The sequence below is a fragment of the Cinclus cinclus genome, chromosome 3 (assembly GCF_963662255.1).
Source record: "Cinclus cinclus chromosome 3, bCinCin1.1, whole genome shotgun sequence".
In the NCBI taxonomy this organism is placed as follows: Eukaryota; Metazoa; Chordata; class Aves; order Passeriformes; family Cinclidae; genus Cinclus; species Cinclus cinclus.
Window position 1 is genome coordinate 96,046,171 of NC_085048.1, and position 13,042 is coordinate 96,059,212.

Sequence of the window (13,042 nt, forward strand, 5' to 3'; positions counted from 1 at the left end):
CAAAACTGTCTTTACTGATAACTTTAAAAGCATCAAATGCTTAATTGCATGATTTAACAGCCCACATGAAAATTCTCAGGTACCATATAGGTTACTTTTCTAAAATATCATACCTATTGATAATAAGGTTAAGATTCTGTGAAAGTATCTGTTTTGCAGAGATCAAAATATGTATCTCCCACTGCTTGTGTGAATTTAACTGTACAACCACACTGAGAAAATTATAACTCAATCTATCATACCTCTCAATAAGGCTACTAAACCAAACAGTTAAAAGCTAAAACCCAGCACACCTTAGGCTGCCTGAACAGCACAGTTTTGCCCTTTATGCTTGTGTGTATGCTCAACATACTTTTTACATTTCATTATTATGTATATAATTTTTCCATGGGACTGTAGTATCATTCAAAGTTCAGGAAGAATAACAATCATGGCTTTTCAACACTGTCTTTTATCTTCAGCATTGGGTTTTCCTCATTTGTTCTGTGCAAGTCAAATCTTGCCAAGAATTTAAAAGAAAAAAAAATAAGTCTCATGGGCTTATCTTCTGTGGTGCTGACTTCTGTAACAGCAGTGCGAGTATGTGGAACTTCATCAAAAGATATGTATGAAATATGGAGGAGAAAATACCTCCAAGTTATATATAAGGAATTTGAGGCAAAGCAATATGAAATACAATGTCTACCAGTCAAAGCAAAAATGTAAAATATTCTCAGTCATGCAATGCCTTAGGCTAGATTTTTTTCAGCAGTTCTGAGATAATAGGTGTGAAAAGAAATGGCAAGAAAATAACATCCTTATATTAAAACAGGACAAAACCTTCAGATGTTTCACATTAGGAAACTGAAAAAAAAGCTCTAGAAACTGGCATTCATCTCTAACATTCAGGGGCATAGCTTTTCATCCCCAGATGTCTAAAGCAAATTAAGAATTGGACTCTGTTTTCTCAGCTGAGACTCCAGTAACTCAGCAGAGGAGCATTCTTTCCTCACCTCCAGGTCCCTGTTTCTTCACAATGGTATTCACACTGCACAGGCACAGTTTGAAAGCCTCAGGTGGGAGACTGGGCTCTAAAAAGGAGGAGTGGTGGAATGTACAACACTAAAATGTATGAACAACCTTCAAAAGATATTTCAGCTTCATAAACAAAGACCTGCTGTATACAGCATCCACTCCAGCTACTCCATCCTCATAGCTGTTGCTGGACAAAACAATATGCAAACAGGTATCTGAAGACTGTATAAACAAGTTTTAAGATAAAAATACTTCAGTTGTCAAGGGAGGTGGAAATATCAGAGGCAAGTGAGGAAACAAAATGAAAAAAATGCAAGTCGTCCTATGCAGCTACACCAATTTGCTTAATCTGCACATAAGTTAGAGGGCTCTAAGATCTAATCAGCAATCACAGAGTAATTTAGATTGGAAAAGACCTTCAATATTATTGAGTCCAGCTATTAACTGTCAGGTCCATCATTAAATCACTTTCCTAAGGGCCTCATCTACATGTGTTTTAAAATCCTCTAGTGACAGTTGACTCCACCACTTTAGTAGGCAGCCGTTTTGGTGAAGAAATTTTTCCCAACATCCAAACTAAACCTCCCCTGGCTCAACTTGAGGCCATTTCCTTTTGTCCTGTGGCTTATTACTTGGGAGAAGAGACTGACACCCACAGAGTGTTTAAGCCAAAGTATTTTCCATATATTAATGTGCAGCTGGAGAAAAGGGAATGCAAATAATGGTCATCTTGTCTATATCAATTCATGTTGCCTCTTATCTGCAGGTTCAGAAAACTTAGTGAAACTGAGATGCACAAGCAGTTCAGAAAACAAAAGTGGTGAAAATGCTTTACCTCACATGTAAATAGCAGGTTTCTACAGACACACACACAGACACACCCAAAGGTATTCCTCCAATGCTAAGAGATTTATCATCTGTCAAAACTCCTTTACAAAAGCATAGAAACAGAAAGTTTGGTAAAATCAACAGTTGCGGAGGATTTTAAGCAAAGGTAAAAATATTTACTTGCACCTTAAGAAATGGCTGTAATATTTCTCCTACATTTCCCAAAACTCAAGTTGGAGAAAAGGCTGGAAAAATTTAGTAGAAATGAACTGAATGGAATCCAACACCGATATAAGCAATTAGAGTAGAGCAATAAAATACAGTAAAATGCAATACACAAACTTATACTGTCTTAACAACGCTCTGCTAGAAATAGTCTTGCAGACTATCTGTAAGTAAATTTATTATTCTTTATAAAACATGGACACTAATCTTGTTACTGCAACAGATGTGTATTAGCTAAAGACACGTAAAGCTACAATGAATTTACAAAAGTTATCTTAATGCAAGTATTATTTTAGGACCAGTCTACAAACTATGCAAGTATTCCCTTCTCAATTCTTCAAAGCAGCACCTAGATGTTACTTAGGCAGAAGAGAGTGAAATAAACTCCCTTTTCCATACATTTTGTTACAAAGTACACTACAAAGACTGGTTAACCAAAATGTTAATATACTTACAGAGTTTTTTAAGCAATCATCATCCACATCAAAGTTTGATGTATCAGTAGGGCTGCTGACTTCTGGGATGTAAGGTGCCTCACAGTTCCTAATGTTGTCCCAATCAATCCCAGCAAAAAATGGATGGTTCTTAAAGTCTTCTATTCCATTTTGTCCAAGTCGATGCTCTCTGCTACAAATGAGCCTTCGGATGAGGTCCTTTGCACTTTCAGAGACATCTGTCACTTGAGCAGGAAACTGAAACCTCTCCTTAGAGATTAAAACAAGAGGAAATAGTTTATTACCAAGACAAAGTTGGAAAAATTACCTTCTTACTGAAAATCATTATATATAAAAATAAACGTGCAAATACTCCAGCTCTGAAATACATGCAGTAAGGTTTCAAGGAAAAGACTTGTGCTAAGGATAGAAATAATTAATATTTTTTTGTCTTCTAGTTTTTCCCTTTTATTTGAATTTCTCTTACACTACAGATGTTGAATTCCACAACTAGCTGCATGTGGAAGAACATTTGAGAATCTTCTTCATAAGCCAAGGAATGGGTTCACCAGAAAAAAGAAACACAACAGGATTGATGCCATGTAGCCAAGACAGACTCCACAGAGTGAATTAACATCCATGTTTCCAAACCCAGATTTTAAGTTTTAGCCTTATCCCAGAGCAAAGTCATCTGCAATCCATAACCATTTACTTGCTACATGAAAACATATATTTTGTTTTACATTCATGAATGCTTAGCATAACTAGTACATAAAAACTCATTTTTAGACATGTGTACAAGTTACTCCATTATTAAAAATTAGCTTAGAGACAGACAGAAAGTGCACTAACTTTGTGGTTCATTATTTTCCCATAGGTCTCCACCAAGGACTCAGCATAAAAGGGCGTTTCTCCATAAAGCATTTCATACATGCAAACGCCCAGGGACCACCAGTCACACTCGGGCCCATACTTCCCTTTTCCATCTTCCATGGCCTGCAAGATTTCTGGAGAGATGTAATCTGGTGTTCCAACTGCCACTGAAGATTGGACCTGAAGAAATTACATTTTTGGGATTAAAATCAGCTTTCATCATTACAGACACTGTGCTACTGTGCCCAGGTATATATAAATTTAGCCTCACATTCTTATCATAACAGAACAACTACCCACAAGCAAAAGCTTCTAAATTCATAAAGCATCCAAGGCACTGCATTAATAGGCATCCCAATAATATAGTTTTGCTAAACTATTATCATTATTTAAAAACAGATAAAGGACAAAACTGTCAATTGTCAAGATTAGAGCAAGTAAGCAATTATAGATTTGGTAATCACATATATTAGGTCAAATGCTTTGTAACCCCCTGGGGCATGATCAAATATACTGGAGTTACATTCTAGTCACACTTACTATATACTGTGCAATTTTAATGTACTAGAAGAACATCATCACATTTCAGTATCTCATCCTGCTCATACTAAAGCTTACATTTTCAATAAAGATTAGCGCTCCAAGCTTAAACCAAGAGATTCATAGTTCATAAACACCTGCTTGGCACTGACAGCACAGCTTTTTTTTATTTATTCATGAGTTGACTGTATGCTGAAAGGTTTTTTAATATACTGCAAATCCAAGCAGGCTGCACTTGTATTTTCAATACAATTATATACCAGTTTCAATACAGTTATATACCAATACCATTAACATTCTATTTCCTTTGCCATAAGGCACCTTTTCCCTTTATTTAGCACACATTTTGTGGCAATCAATGGACAGAAAAAAAAATATTTTGGAATGTGCAATTCTTTCTAATTTACCGTTCCATCTTCCATCAGTTTTAGACAAGAACCAAAATCTGCTAATCGAATATGTCCATTCATATCCATCAAGATGTTGTCTGGTTTTATATCCCTGCAATTGAACAAATTTCAGGATTAGTACAAAATGTATTGTATAAGGTGTATTCCCAGCATTAACTCTGCAACAGTCTTTTCATTCAAAACCAGCAACCTGTCAGTACACAGAAGACAGTCACTTAGGATATGGTGAAATTTGCACTAGAGACATTTCATGACAGGGGCTGTAGATCCGTTGAATCCTACAATGCTTCTTAATTTTAGTAAGAATTCTGTAGTTAAATTCCTCTCATGTCTCAAGGGTAGACAGGAGAATCTACTTGCTCTGAGCTTTTGTATACAAAACTTTTAAATCATCTGAAGCATTTTAGTGAAATGCTCCCAAGTGGAAGATGGATGCTTAAACTGGAGCTGGAAAACAACCCCTAGATTTTACAACAGAACAAAGGCCAATGAAATCCTGACCTAGTCAACACATTTTTAGATTTACTGTCTTTCATTGACATTCTCCTCTCACATGCATCTCAGTTCACTATGTGTATCTGTCATACTTCTGCTGACATGACCACTGAACACACTACTGCAGCTCTTCATGGCCAAACCCTGGCTGCCTCATTCAGGTCATGATGCAGATGGATCTACCCTTCCAAGCAGGCAATATAATAAGTACTCCTTATATTGTAAACTTGACCCTTTTGTCTCAGGCTTTTCCTAAGTGTAATGAAATACAGAGAGTGTATGTTCCCAGTATGCAGCTGAGTAGGTCAAAAGCTCTCAGTTATCAGAGGAAGATTTGCTGTTCAACTTGTAAACTAGGTTCAAATGTTGAAATTTCTTTTCAATTACGTACAGATATTAGAAATACACATCAAACTACATTTTAAAATTATATGGCATTATTAGATTCTTACACTACTCTTATCTTTTATATTCAAAACATAAATTGTAAATATATGAATACAGGTCTACAAATATTTTCTCAGTGAATGTTTTTAAGCTATAAGAACAAATCTCCTAAAATAAACAGAAAACAGGTGAAGTCCTCACTTTGCTTAATTCCCCAAACAACTTATAAAATCAATGTCACTGATTGTTTTTCAGACAAATCTAAAAATAGTCACAATCTAAAATATTCACATTGCACATGAGAGCAAATTTTGTTGTCTGGGTTTTGGTGGTTCCTCCCTTCCCCCCCCCCCCCCCCCCCCAGCTAGAAATAGAGTTATAGACATGGCTTACTGCTAATTTACAATGGGGAAAAAAAATAGAACCTTGAACAACATTATAGAAGCTATGGCATAAAGGTGTCACAGTGTCACACACTCAGTGACAATTCATACAGTAACAATTTGTTGTTTGGAAGAAAAGTACTTCCTGAATTTGTGTTACTTAAAGACATGCGGCAGCAGCCCATGCTGAAAACAAACTTCAGGCACCTTTCAAATACACAGAAATATTTATAAAGTACAAAGCAAACACTGCAAGAAATCATACTTTCACCATTTGCAATTGAGCATAAAGACAATTCCTTACAAAGTAAATCAGAAAAAATAACCAAGACCATTCTCGTAAGACCATTCTTCCACCTGACTTTTGCTGACACTTGAGATAGTTTTGTTTGGTATGCATTCACCCACCAAAAACATTCCTTAAAAATGCTTCTAAATAAAAACAAACACATGCCACTGAGACTGCTGGGGTTATAACTTCAGTTTAACACTTTGCAAAAACATGCACCTAAAATCCAGTTCCTTCTAGAAGCTGGACCTAGTTCAAGCTAAACAAAAACATGAGTCACCCTTGAGGCTCCATTTATCCATGTTCTATCTTTTAATATATTCCCAAGAGAAAAAATAATAACATTAATAATCATCGTCATAATCCCACCTCTCCCATTCCATCTCACAAAACAGAAAGAAAACATGAAACATCTCATTGTGTTGTCAACACAGTGCAAAACCAAACCTGCAAACACCAATGAATGCACTTGAAGGAACAACAGTTTCTTGCAGAGTGACATTTGTAATGCTCAGTACTAACTTCATAAGAACAATTTTTACAGTTAAGGAAAAAAGACAAGACCAACTTAGTAAGTACAAATTCTTTTCAGCTTTTGTAACAGAAGCTATGGGCTATGAACAACTGTTCTGAATTCTGAACTACATTAATAAAAGACAGTTTGAAAGACAAGAATTTCTGGTACCTGCAGAGCAGAGTAACCTATAAGCAAAGGGAAAGAAAATTATGAGCTACAGAGGGGAACAAGGAATAGGAGCAATTACTGCCAGTGTAACTGAACAGTGTGAAGGTGGTGATTATGGGAAAAAATAATGTCTTAAACCCTGCATCTCTACTGAGCCTGCAGCAGTCAGATTGCATGAGAATGATGAGTTTTGTTCCAGCTTTTGTTTTGAATGACATTTATTTACTCTCTTCAGTGATCAGAACTCATCTATCTCCTGTTCAAAAGAGAATATGGTGTTCTTTCTTCACATTCACTTCATCTTCCCCAGCTTATCCCAGCTTCTTCACTGTATGGGCTGATTCCTTCTACTTCCATCTCAACTTCATTTTTATTCCTGTCTCTCCTAGACTCCCCTCAAAAGCTGAGATGTCCAATCCTCCACAGCCTATCAACCCCAAATTTCCTCCCCTTCTACTGCCTTCTTTCTCTCCCAGCTTCTTCACTCCCAAGTCCTCATCTCCCTGCTTGTTCAATTTTAACCCATCTTTCTTTTCATCCTGTCTCAATTCTCAGCAGTCACTCTTGACTCACAGTCCTGTTCCCACCAGCTTCCTATTCCCATGAAAAGACAACTATCCTTTTTCCTCATGTCCAGTTCCTGTCCAGTTTACATAGCAATCTTTGGCCCCAAAAGGAAGAGAGCTATCAGTAATAGACACACTCCATACTGTCTCTAGTGTCTATCAGCATCACCCCAAATTCCTTCAATATTGCAGCTCTGAAGGAGTGCAAAGCTACAGCAGAAGAAAACTAAAAAGAATTTAGGGGTCAAATTTTGCACACAATTGTTTGGAACTCGTAACAACTGAAATATTGAGGGAACAATTATAACCTGAAAATATCTAGGTAGGGGGCAGAGACATGAAAATACATCCATGACTCATGGAGGAGTCTCTCCTGAATTCAAGTCTCCACATCCCACAGCAGATTTTCTCATTAGTTTTGTAATAATTCTTTTATTAATTGAAAATCCATATAGGAAAAAAGCAATCCACATTTCTTGATCTTGTTTCTGGAAAGAGGAACACTTATTGCTTCAGCAAATACTGAAGGAGGAAAATTCTAGACCAAGCAGCTAAAATCTGGCAAAACTTATGAGCAAATAATGAAAAGTTATATGGCTTGGTGAATAGACCACTGGGCTGAATCCCTGTAGGTAAGAGCTACCAGGTGATTGTGGGCAGACCATTTCAACATCACTCAACAAGAACCATAGTGTTCAGTTAAGCAACTAATATCATCTGGCTAGAAGGCTATGGAGCCCAAACACCCCACTACCTCTGTAATTAGTTCACTGCAATAAAAGGTCAGCTCAATTGTAATATGAAATACTAATTCACCTTCAAGAAATATAAGCATTTGAAAGGCATTTTATAAGCCAGATTTATAGGAGGAACAAGTACTGAATTGGAGCAATTGCTCTGACACCACTGTGCTCTCTCTCAAGACCCTGAGCCTGACCAAGTCCCAGACAGTTCAGCCCTGCTCCGAGAGCAGCTTCTGGGGAAGCTCAGTGTTCAAGAGGTGCAGGTTGCCGGAGTTCAGCACAAGCCAGGCTAGTACAAATTCTTCAAATATGCTCCACACTGAATTAAGGGAACACAGGAACTCAACATATCCAAAGAATTTCTTTTTTCAATGACTGATTTAACAGTGCCAAGGGGACTAGAAATCTGGACCAAATAAACTTCTCTAGAAATACATATGTCCATTTAAACTTTGACTCCAACAGAGTGTCTAAGGAGCAACTTCTACTTTTCTGAGCTTTGTTGGCCTTGACTGTAGGAGAAAATCAGCACTGCACAGCAGCTTTGCTGCTGTTTTCTGGAGAATGCAATAGGAATAAACAGTGCATAACAGTGAACACTTCACTTGCGCCAAAAATGAGTGTGAACGCTAATGAAAAAAAAAAAAAACTTAAAAAAAGAAAGAAAAGTCTTAAACGAATCCTTCCTTACTTCCTTATAATGCTTCTTAGTTTAATTTGGGAAGCTGTTCTTCAGACTGCCATGTTTACCCAGATGACTTCAATCACCTCTCTTTAAAACCATTTACTTTCCTAAGCTGTAATTAAAACCCAAACATTTTACATACTAACTGTGTTAATATAAACAATATTCTGAAATAGGACTACAGCAGATGCCTGGATTATTGCCATTTATTTTGATTTCTTTGTTAATGAGCCAGAGTAGAATTTCATTTATTCAGTAAGACTCAAGAAAAACTATTCCCTCTGAGACATGCTAAATCCATAGCACATTCCAGCTGTAATATAAACTAAAAAAGAATTTTTCATACATGTGAATATATATTTTTTTCCCTGGATTTATTTCTGATACTAAAGGAAACTTAAGGAACTATGAGGTCTTGCATATTGAAATTTGGACTAGAAAACTCCCATAAGTTCCTTACAACTTGAATTATCTCACCATCTTATGGTTTCAAATGCATATGAGTCCCTGAAGTTCATCTATGTCATTCCTTGAATCACTGAATCAGTGCAGCTCTGTTACTTGCAAGAACATCTGAAGTTCCTCAGGTCTACAGAACAGGAAGCAGCAGATTTAGAAAAACCTTAATTTTATTTCAACAGCAGTTTCACGGAGGCAGGGACCAGACAAACAGAATGGAAGATTCATCAAAAATAGAGGGACAATTATTTCAAGAACTGTATCAGAATGATTGACTAAGAGTTGTATTAAACACTACCAAAGACTGTGCCAGTGGGTCAACCCACAGGCTTATATCTTCTAAGTTTATGAGATAAAATCCCTAGTGGTATTAAAGATTTTGTGACCAGTAGGGATCCCTCTTCTTGGTAGCTGTACAGTTATGATGCAGAATTTACTTGGTTTATTATTCATCCATATTATTATTTTTTCTTTCAAAACATAAATGATCAGACAGAAATGGAAGAAAAAGCAAGTTCTTCTCAAGATCAACAAAAGTCGCCAGGTGGTGCAAGTGGGAACCTCTTACTATGTCCAACATATTCTCCTTGGAATAAACATTTCAGATGCTGATGGACTGTCCTTGCATACACAGCTGAGCTCTTAAAAAACCAGCAGAACTGAAATGACAACAAAGAGACTCACACTGTTCTAAGGCCACAATCACGATGTGAGCTGAGCCTGAACAGAGAAATGGACCTGTCTGAAATCAAAGGAGCAGTTTGATAGCTGAGGTACTAGTTTATTTGAGCCTAGTAGATAAGAAAGAGATAATCTGGAGAACAAATTTTTATTCCTAATGCTAACATTAGAAAAGCATGGAAATGAATTAATTTTCCTAAACAGGTCACATGCCTCAAGATGTATTATCCTTGAATGGCAAGGAACAAAGTGAATAGCTTACATAAAATTATTTTTTTGTGAAAAATTCACATGAACCGAATTTTTAATTTGCACTGGTAGCATTAAAACACCAGCCTATGAGAAAAATAAATTAGTTTCAGGTGTAGCTGCTGGCACAGAGAAGCTTATTACTAATACCTATTAAAGATTTCACAGCACATAATTTGCTCACTGTACATGCAAGAGCATTCCCCAAAAGTATAAATCAAAAGGTTAAAAACAGACAAATCAATTATTGTAATTATTCACTGTTACAATAAGAAATGCCACCCTCTGTCAAGTTACCTGCTTTAAGAAAAAACACAACCAAGACTTCACTGCCAGAATGCCTGGACTTTTCCTCCAAAATTCCTTCAGAATACAGGATTATCCTTAGTCAGGACAGAAGTTTGGCAAACTGCTTATTTCACTCCCTTCTGTTGTTTCAGGCAGACTTTCCCTCCATATACCTCTCACAAAGAAATAATACATTCATGATTAAAAATGAAGATATTTGGTTTGGGCAGCACTCCAATGAAATGAGAAAAATTGGTGCCTGTGAAGTTTTTGTTAAGGTATTCAGTGATGCTCTACTGACAGTTTGCTTTAGATACACAGAGTGAAATATCTGGTGAACTTCCAGCAAGAATGCTGGTCAAATAATGCCTTTTTTCACAGTCAAATGTATGGGCATTGATGTTTCTATTTTCCATTACAGTGGACTGGGTTCTATCAAAGTCAGCATTGCCATACTCTGCCAACTACGGTTTATCTGAATTCTGATGAGCAAAAGTAGAAATAGGCTCCATCTGGCAGAGAGACCAATGTACACTGAGCCAAATTAGATTTGGACAGTTGGCAGCTATTCTTTAGCAATCCCAACAAGACAGGCTGTACAAGATAGCAGCATGAGAAAACTGGGATATGTTGTACCTCATTAACCGTGCCTCTTATCAAGAGTCTACTGTACCTTCTCCTAAACAGACACGCCTTCATTTCTGGGTGAGATCCAAAAAGCGTGTATTCTGATTGAAACCAAAATAATTGAAATAACTTTGATCTTAGCCTTATTATTTATATAGCACCCAAACCATTGCAGCATGTTTGTATACTAAACAAAACCTGCCTCATGAAAAGCTGACAAACTAAAGCATACAAGCAAATACGATGTGCTTATAGCCCTGAAGTCATGAGGAATAGCCAAAGACTGAACACTTCAGAATTTAAACCTTAATAAGAAGAGCAACTACAGAGAAAAAATAAATGCTATAATCAACCTTATTTTATAATTATTTTTTTCTTAAACAGTATCTTAACAGTGTAAAACTTCCTTGTTTTCTCTTTAACTCTTGATAATAAATTATTGTGCATGTGTTGTTCCAGGAACACCCAGTAATTCACCTCTGCTAAAACAATCTCTCTACTTTAAGCAGCAGGAGATTCCTCTAAATCTCATTACATTCAATGGACAGACTCTCATCAATTAGTTGGAAACATCAACCAAACCACAACAATAAAGGCTCTAGATTTGTGATATAATCATTATTTATTGATCAGTATGGACAATTTTATATTCATATTGTAACACATCCTAACGAAGTTTAATTCTTAGTAATATCACAAAACTAAATGAAAAACACAACAAAATTCAAGGTTCCATGTACTGCATGCAGTACATTTAGTGCAGCACCTACAGAATCAGATACTTCCAAACTAACTTAGCTCCAGACCACACTTTCTGCCAAAGTGTACTTTTTAAAATCCATCATCCAGACTCAGAGAAATAATTTCAGTTTTCACTAAAAATAAAGTAATTACATTACATTCCTCTCTTACTATGAAGAATTTGCACCACAGACTTGAAGTGCATAATGCAAAACAGATGAAATTGAATACTCAGCCCCACCGAGTGTGGTAACACAAGAAATAATGAATTTAAGTACCAATGAAAGACACTCAGATGGAACATTAGAAAACACTTCCATAATAATGACAGTAGGACACTGGAACAAATTGCTTCAGGAAATGTCATCATCTCCATCACTTTTCTTTTAAAACCAGTTAGACAAATGTCTGTCAAGACTGGTTTAGCTACAGTTTGATCCTGCCTTGCAGCCCAAGGAAAGTACTAGCTGACCTCTCCAAGTCCTCTCCCAGTCCTTTGCTCTACAGTCTTTAATATCTGCCACTCGGACAAGTATTCTGGACACAACACAGTGTTTACCTTGTGGTATCCAATGCTCTTTATGAATTTCAAATGCTAATAAAGGAAATAATAACAAGCAACAGGGAACGAGTACATCAGCCAACACATATATATCTTGAGTTTGTTCAGGCACTCATATTCATTCCTGAACACTTGAACAGAGTGTAGTTACTGGCTTATAAATATATACTCCACCACATCATATTATAATATCCTAGAATTAATTTACCTCAGAAAATGTCTCCCTGTGGGCTTTGTGCATATGTATTTGTTTCCAAGTAATGGATATCTCAAACACGATAACAATTGCAAACCAAGAATAATTATTTTTAAAAGCTTTTTCCTTCTTTTGAAAAGATAAGTAAAAGGGGTGATTTGAAAAATTCTTCTGGATAAATGCTTGGCTGCTACATACTCCCCACAGCTACTGTCTTCATCTAAAATACTAATCAGCTGACAGAACCAGGTATCTACGGTAAAAACCCTCACATGCAGGTTAGGCCCTTCATGCAGCATTTTAAAGAGATGTCAGGGCAAAGTCACTTGTGACTGCCTAGGGATTTTTTCTATTGTCTTGTCAGCTTTACAGACTAAAAGGAACACACTGCTATTTGATAACTATTGTAGATTCAGTACTTTACAAGGCTGATTTACAGATGTGATTTTGAACACCAATGAAATAAGAATAAAAGAGAGGTAGACATTATCAGAAAGACAATTCCTTATGCTAAACAATCAAGCATGCAAGAGAAAGTCCAACACATTCTGAAACTTGTAAAAGTTCAAAATTTTAAAAATAGAAGTTAATTGAAACAGTTTGACATAGAAACTGTTAAAAACAAATTTAAAAACCCAATCTCAAGTTAACTGGCCTCTCACAGTGGATCAAGAATATAGAA

At 36.4% G+C, this 13,042-nt stretch overlaps 1 protein-coding gene across 4 annotated transcripts in view; it reads right to left on the reverse strand.

Moving 5' to 3' along the window:
* Positions 1-13,042, reverse strand: part of CDC42BPA (CDC42 binding protein kinase alpha) — a 175,516-nt gene that overhangs the window by 69,625 nt on the left and 92,849 nt on the right. For all 4 annotated transcript variants that reach the window (XM_062489343.1, XM_062489341.1, XM_062489344.1 and 1 more), the window contains exons 6-8: positions 4,322-4,415; positions 3,354-3,554; positions 2,523-2,771 (exon numbers count right to left, since the gene is read on the reverse strand). In XM_062489343.1, coding sequence (XP_062345327.1) covers positions 2,523-2,771; positions 3,354-3,554; positions 4,322-4,415 — 544 coding nt within the window. The remainder of the gene's footprint in view (positions 1-2,522; positions 2,772-3,353; positions 3,555-4,321; positions 4,416-13,042) is intronic.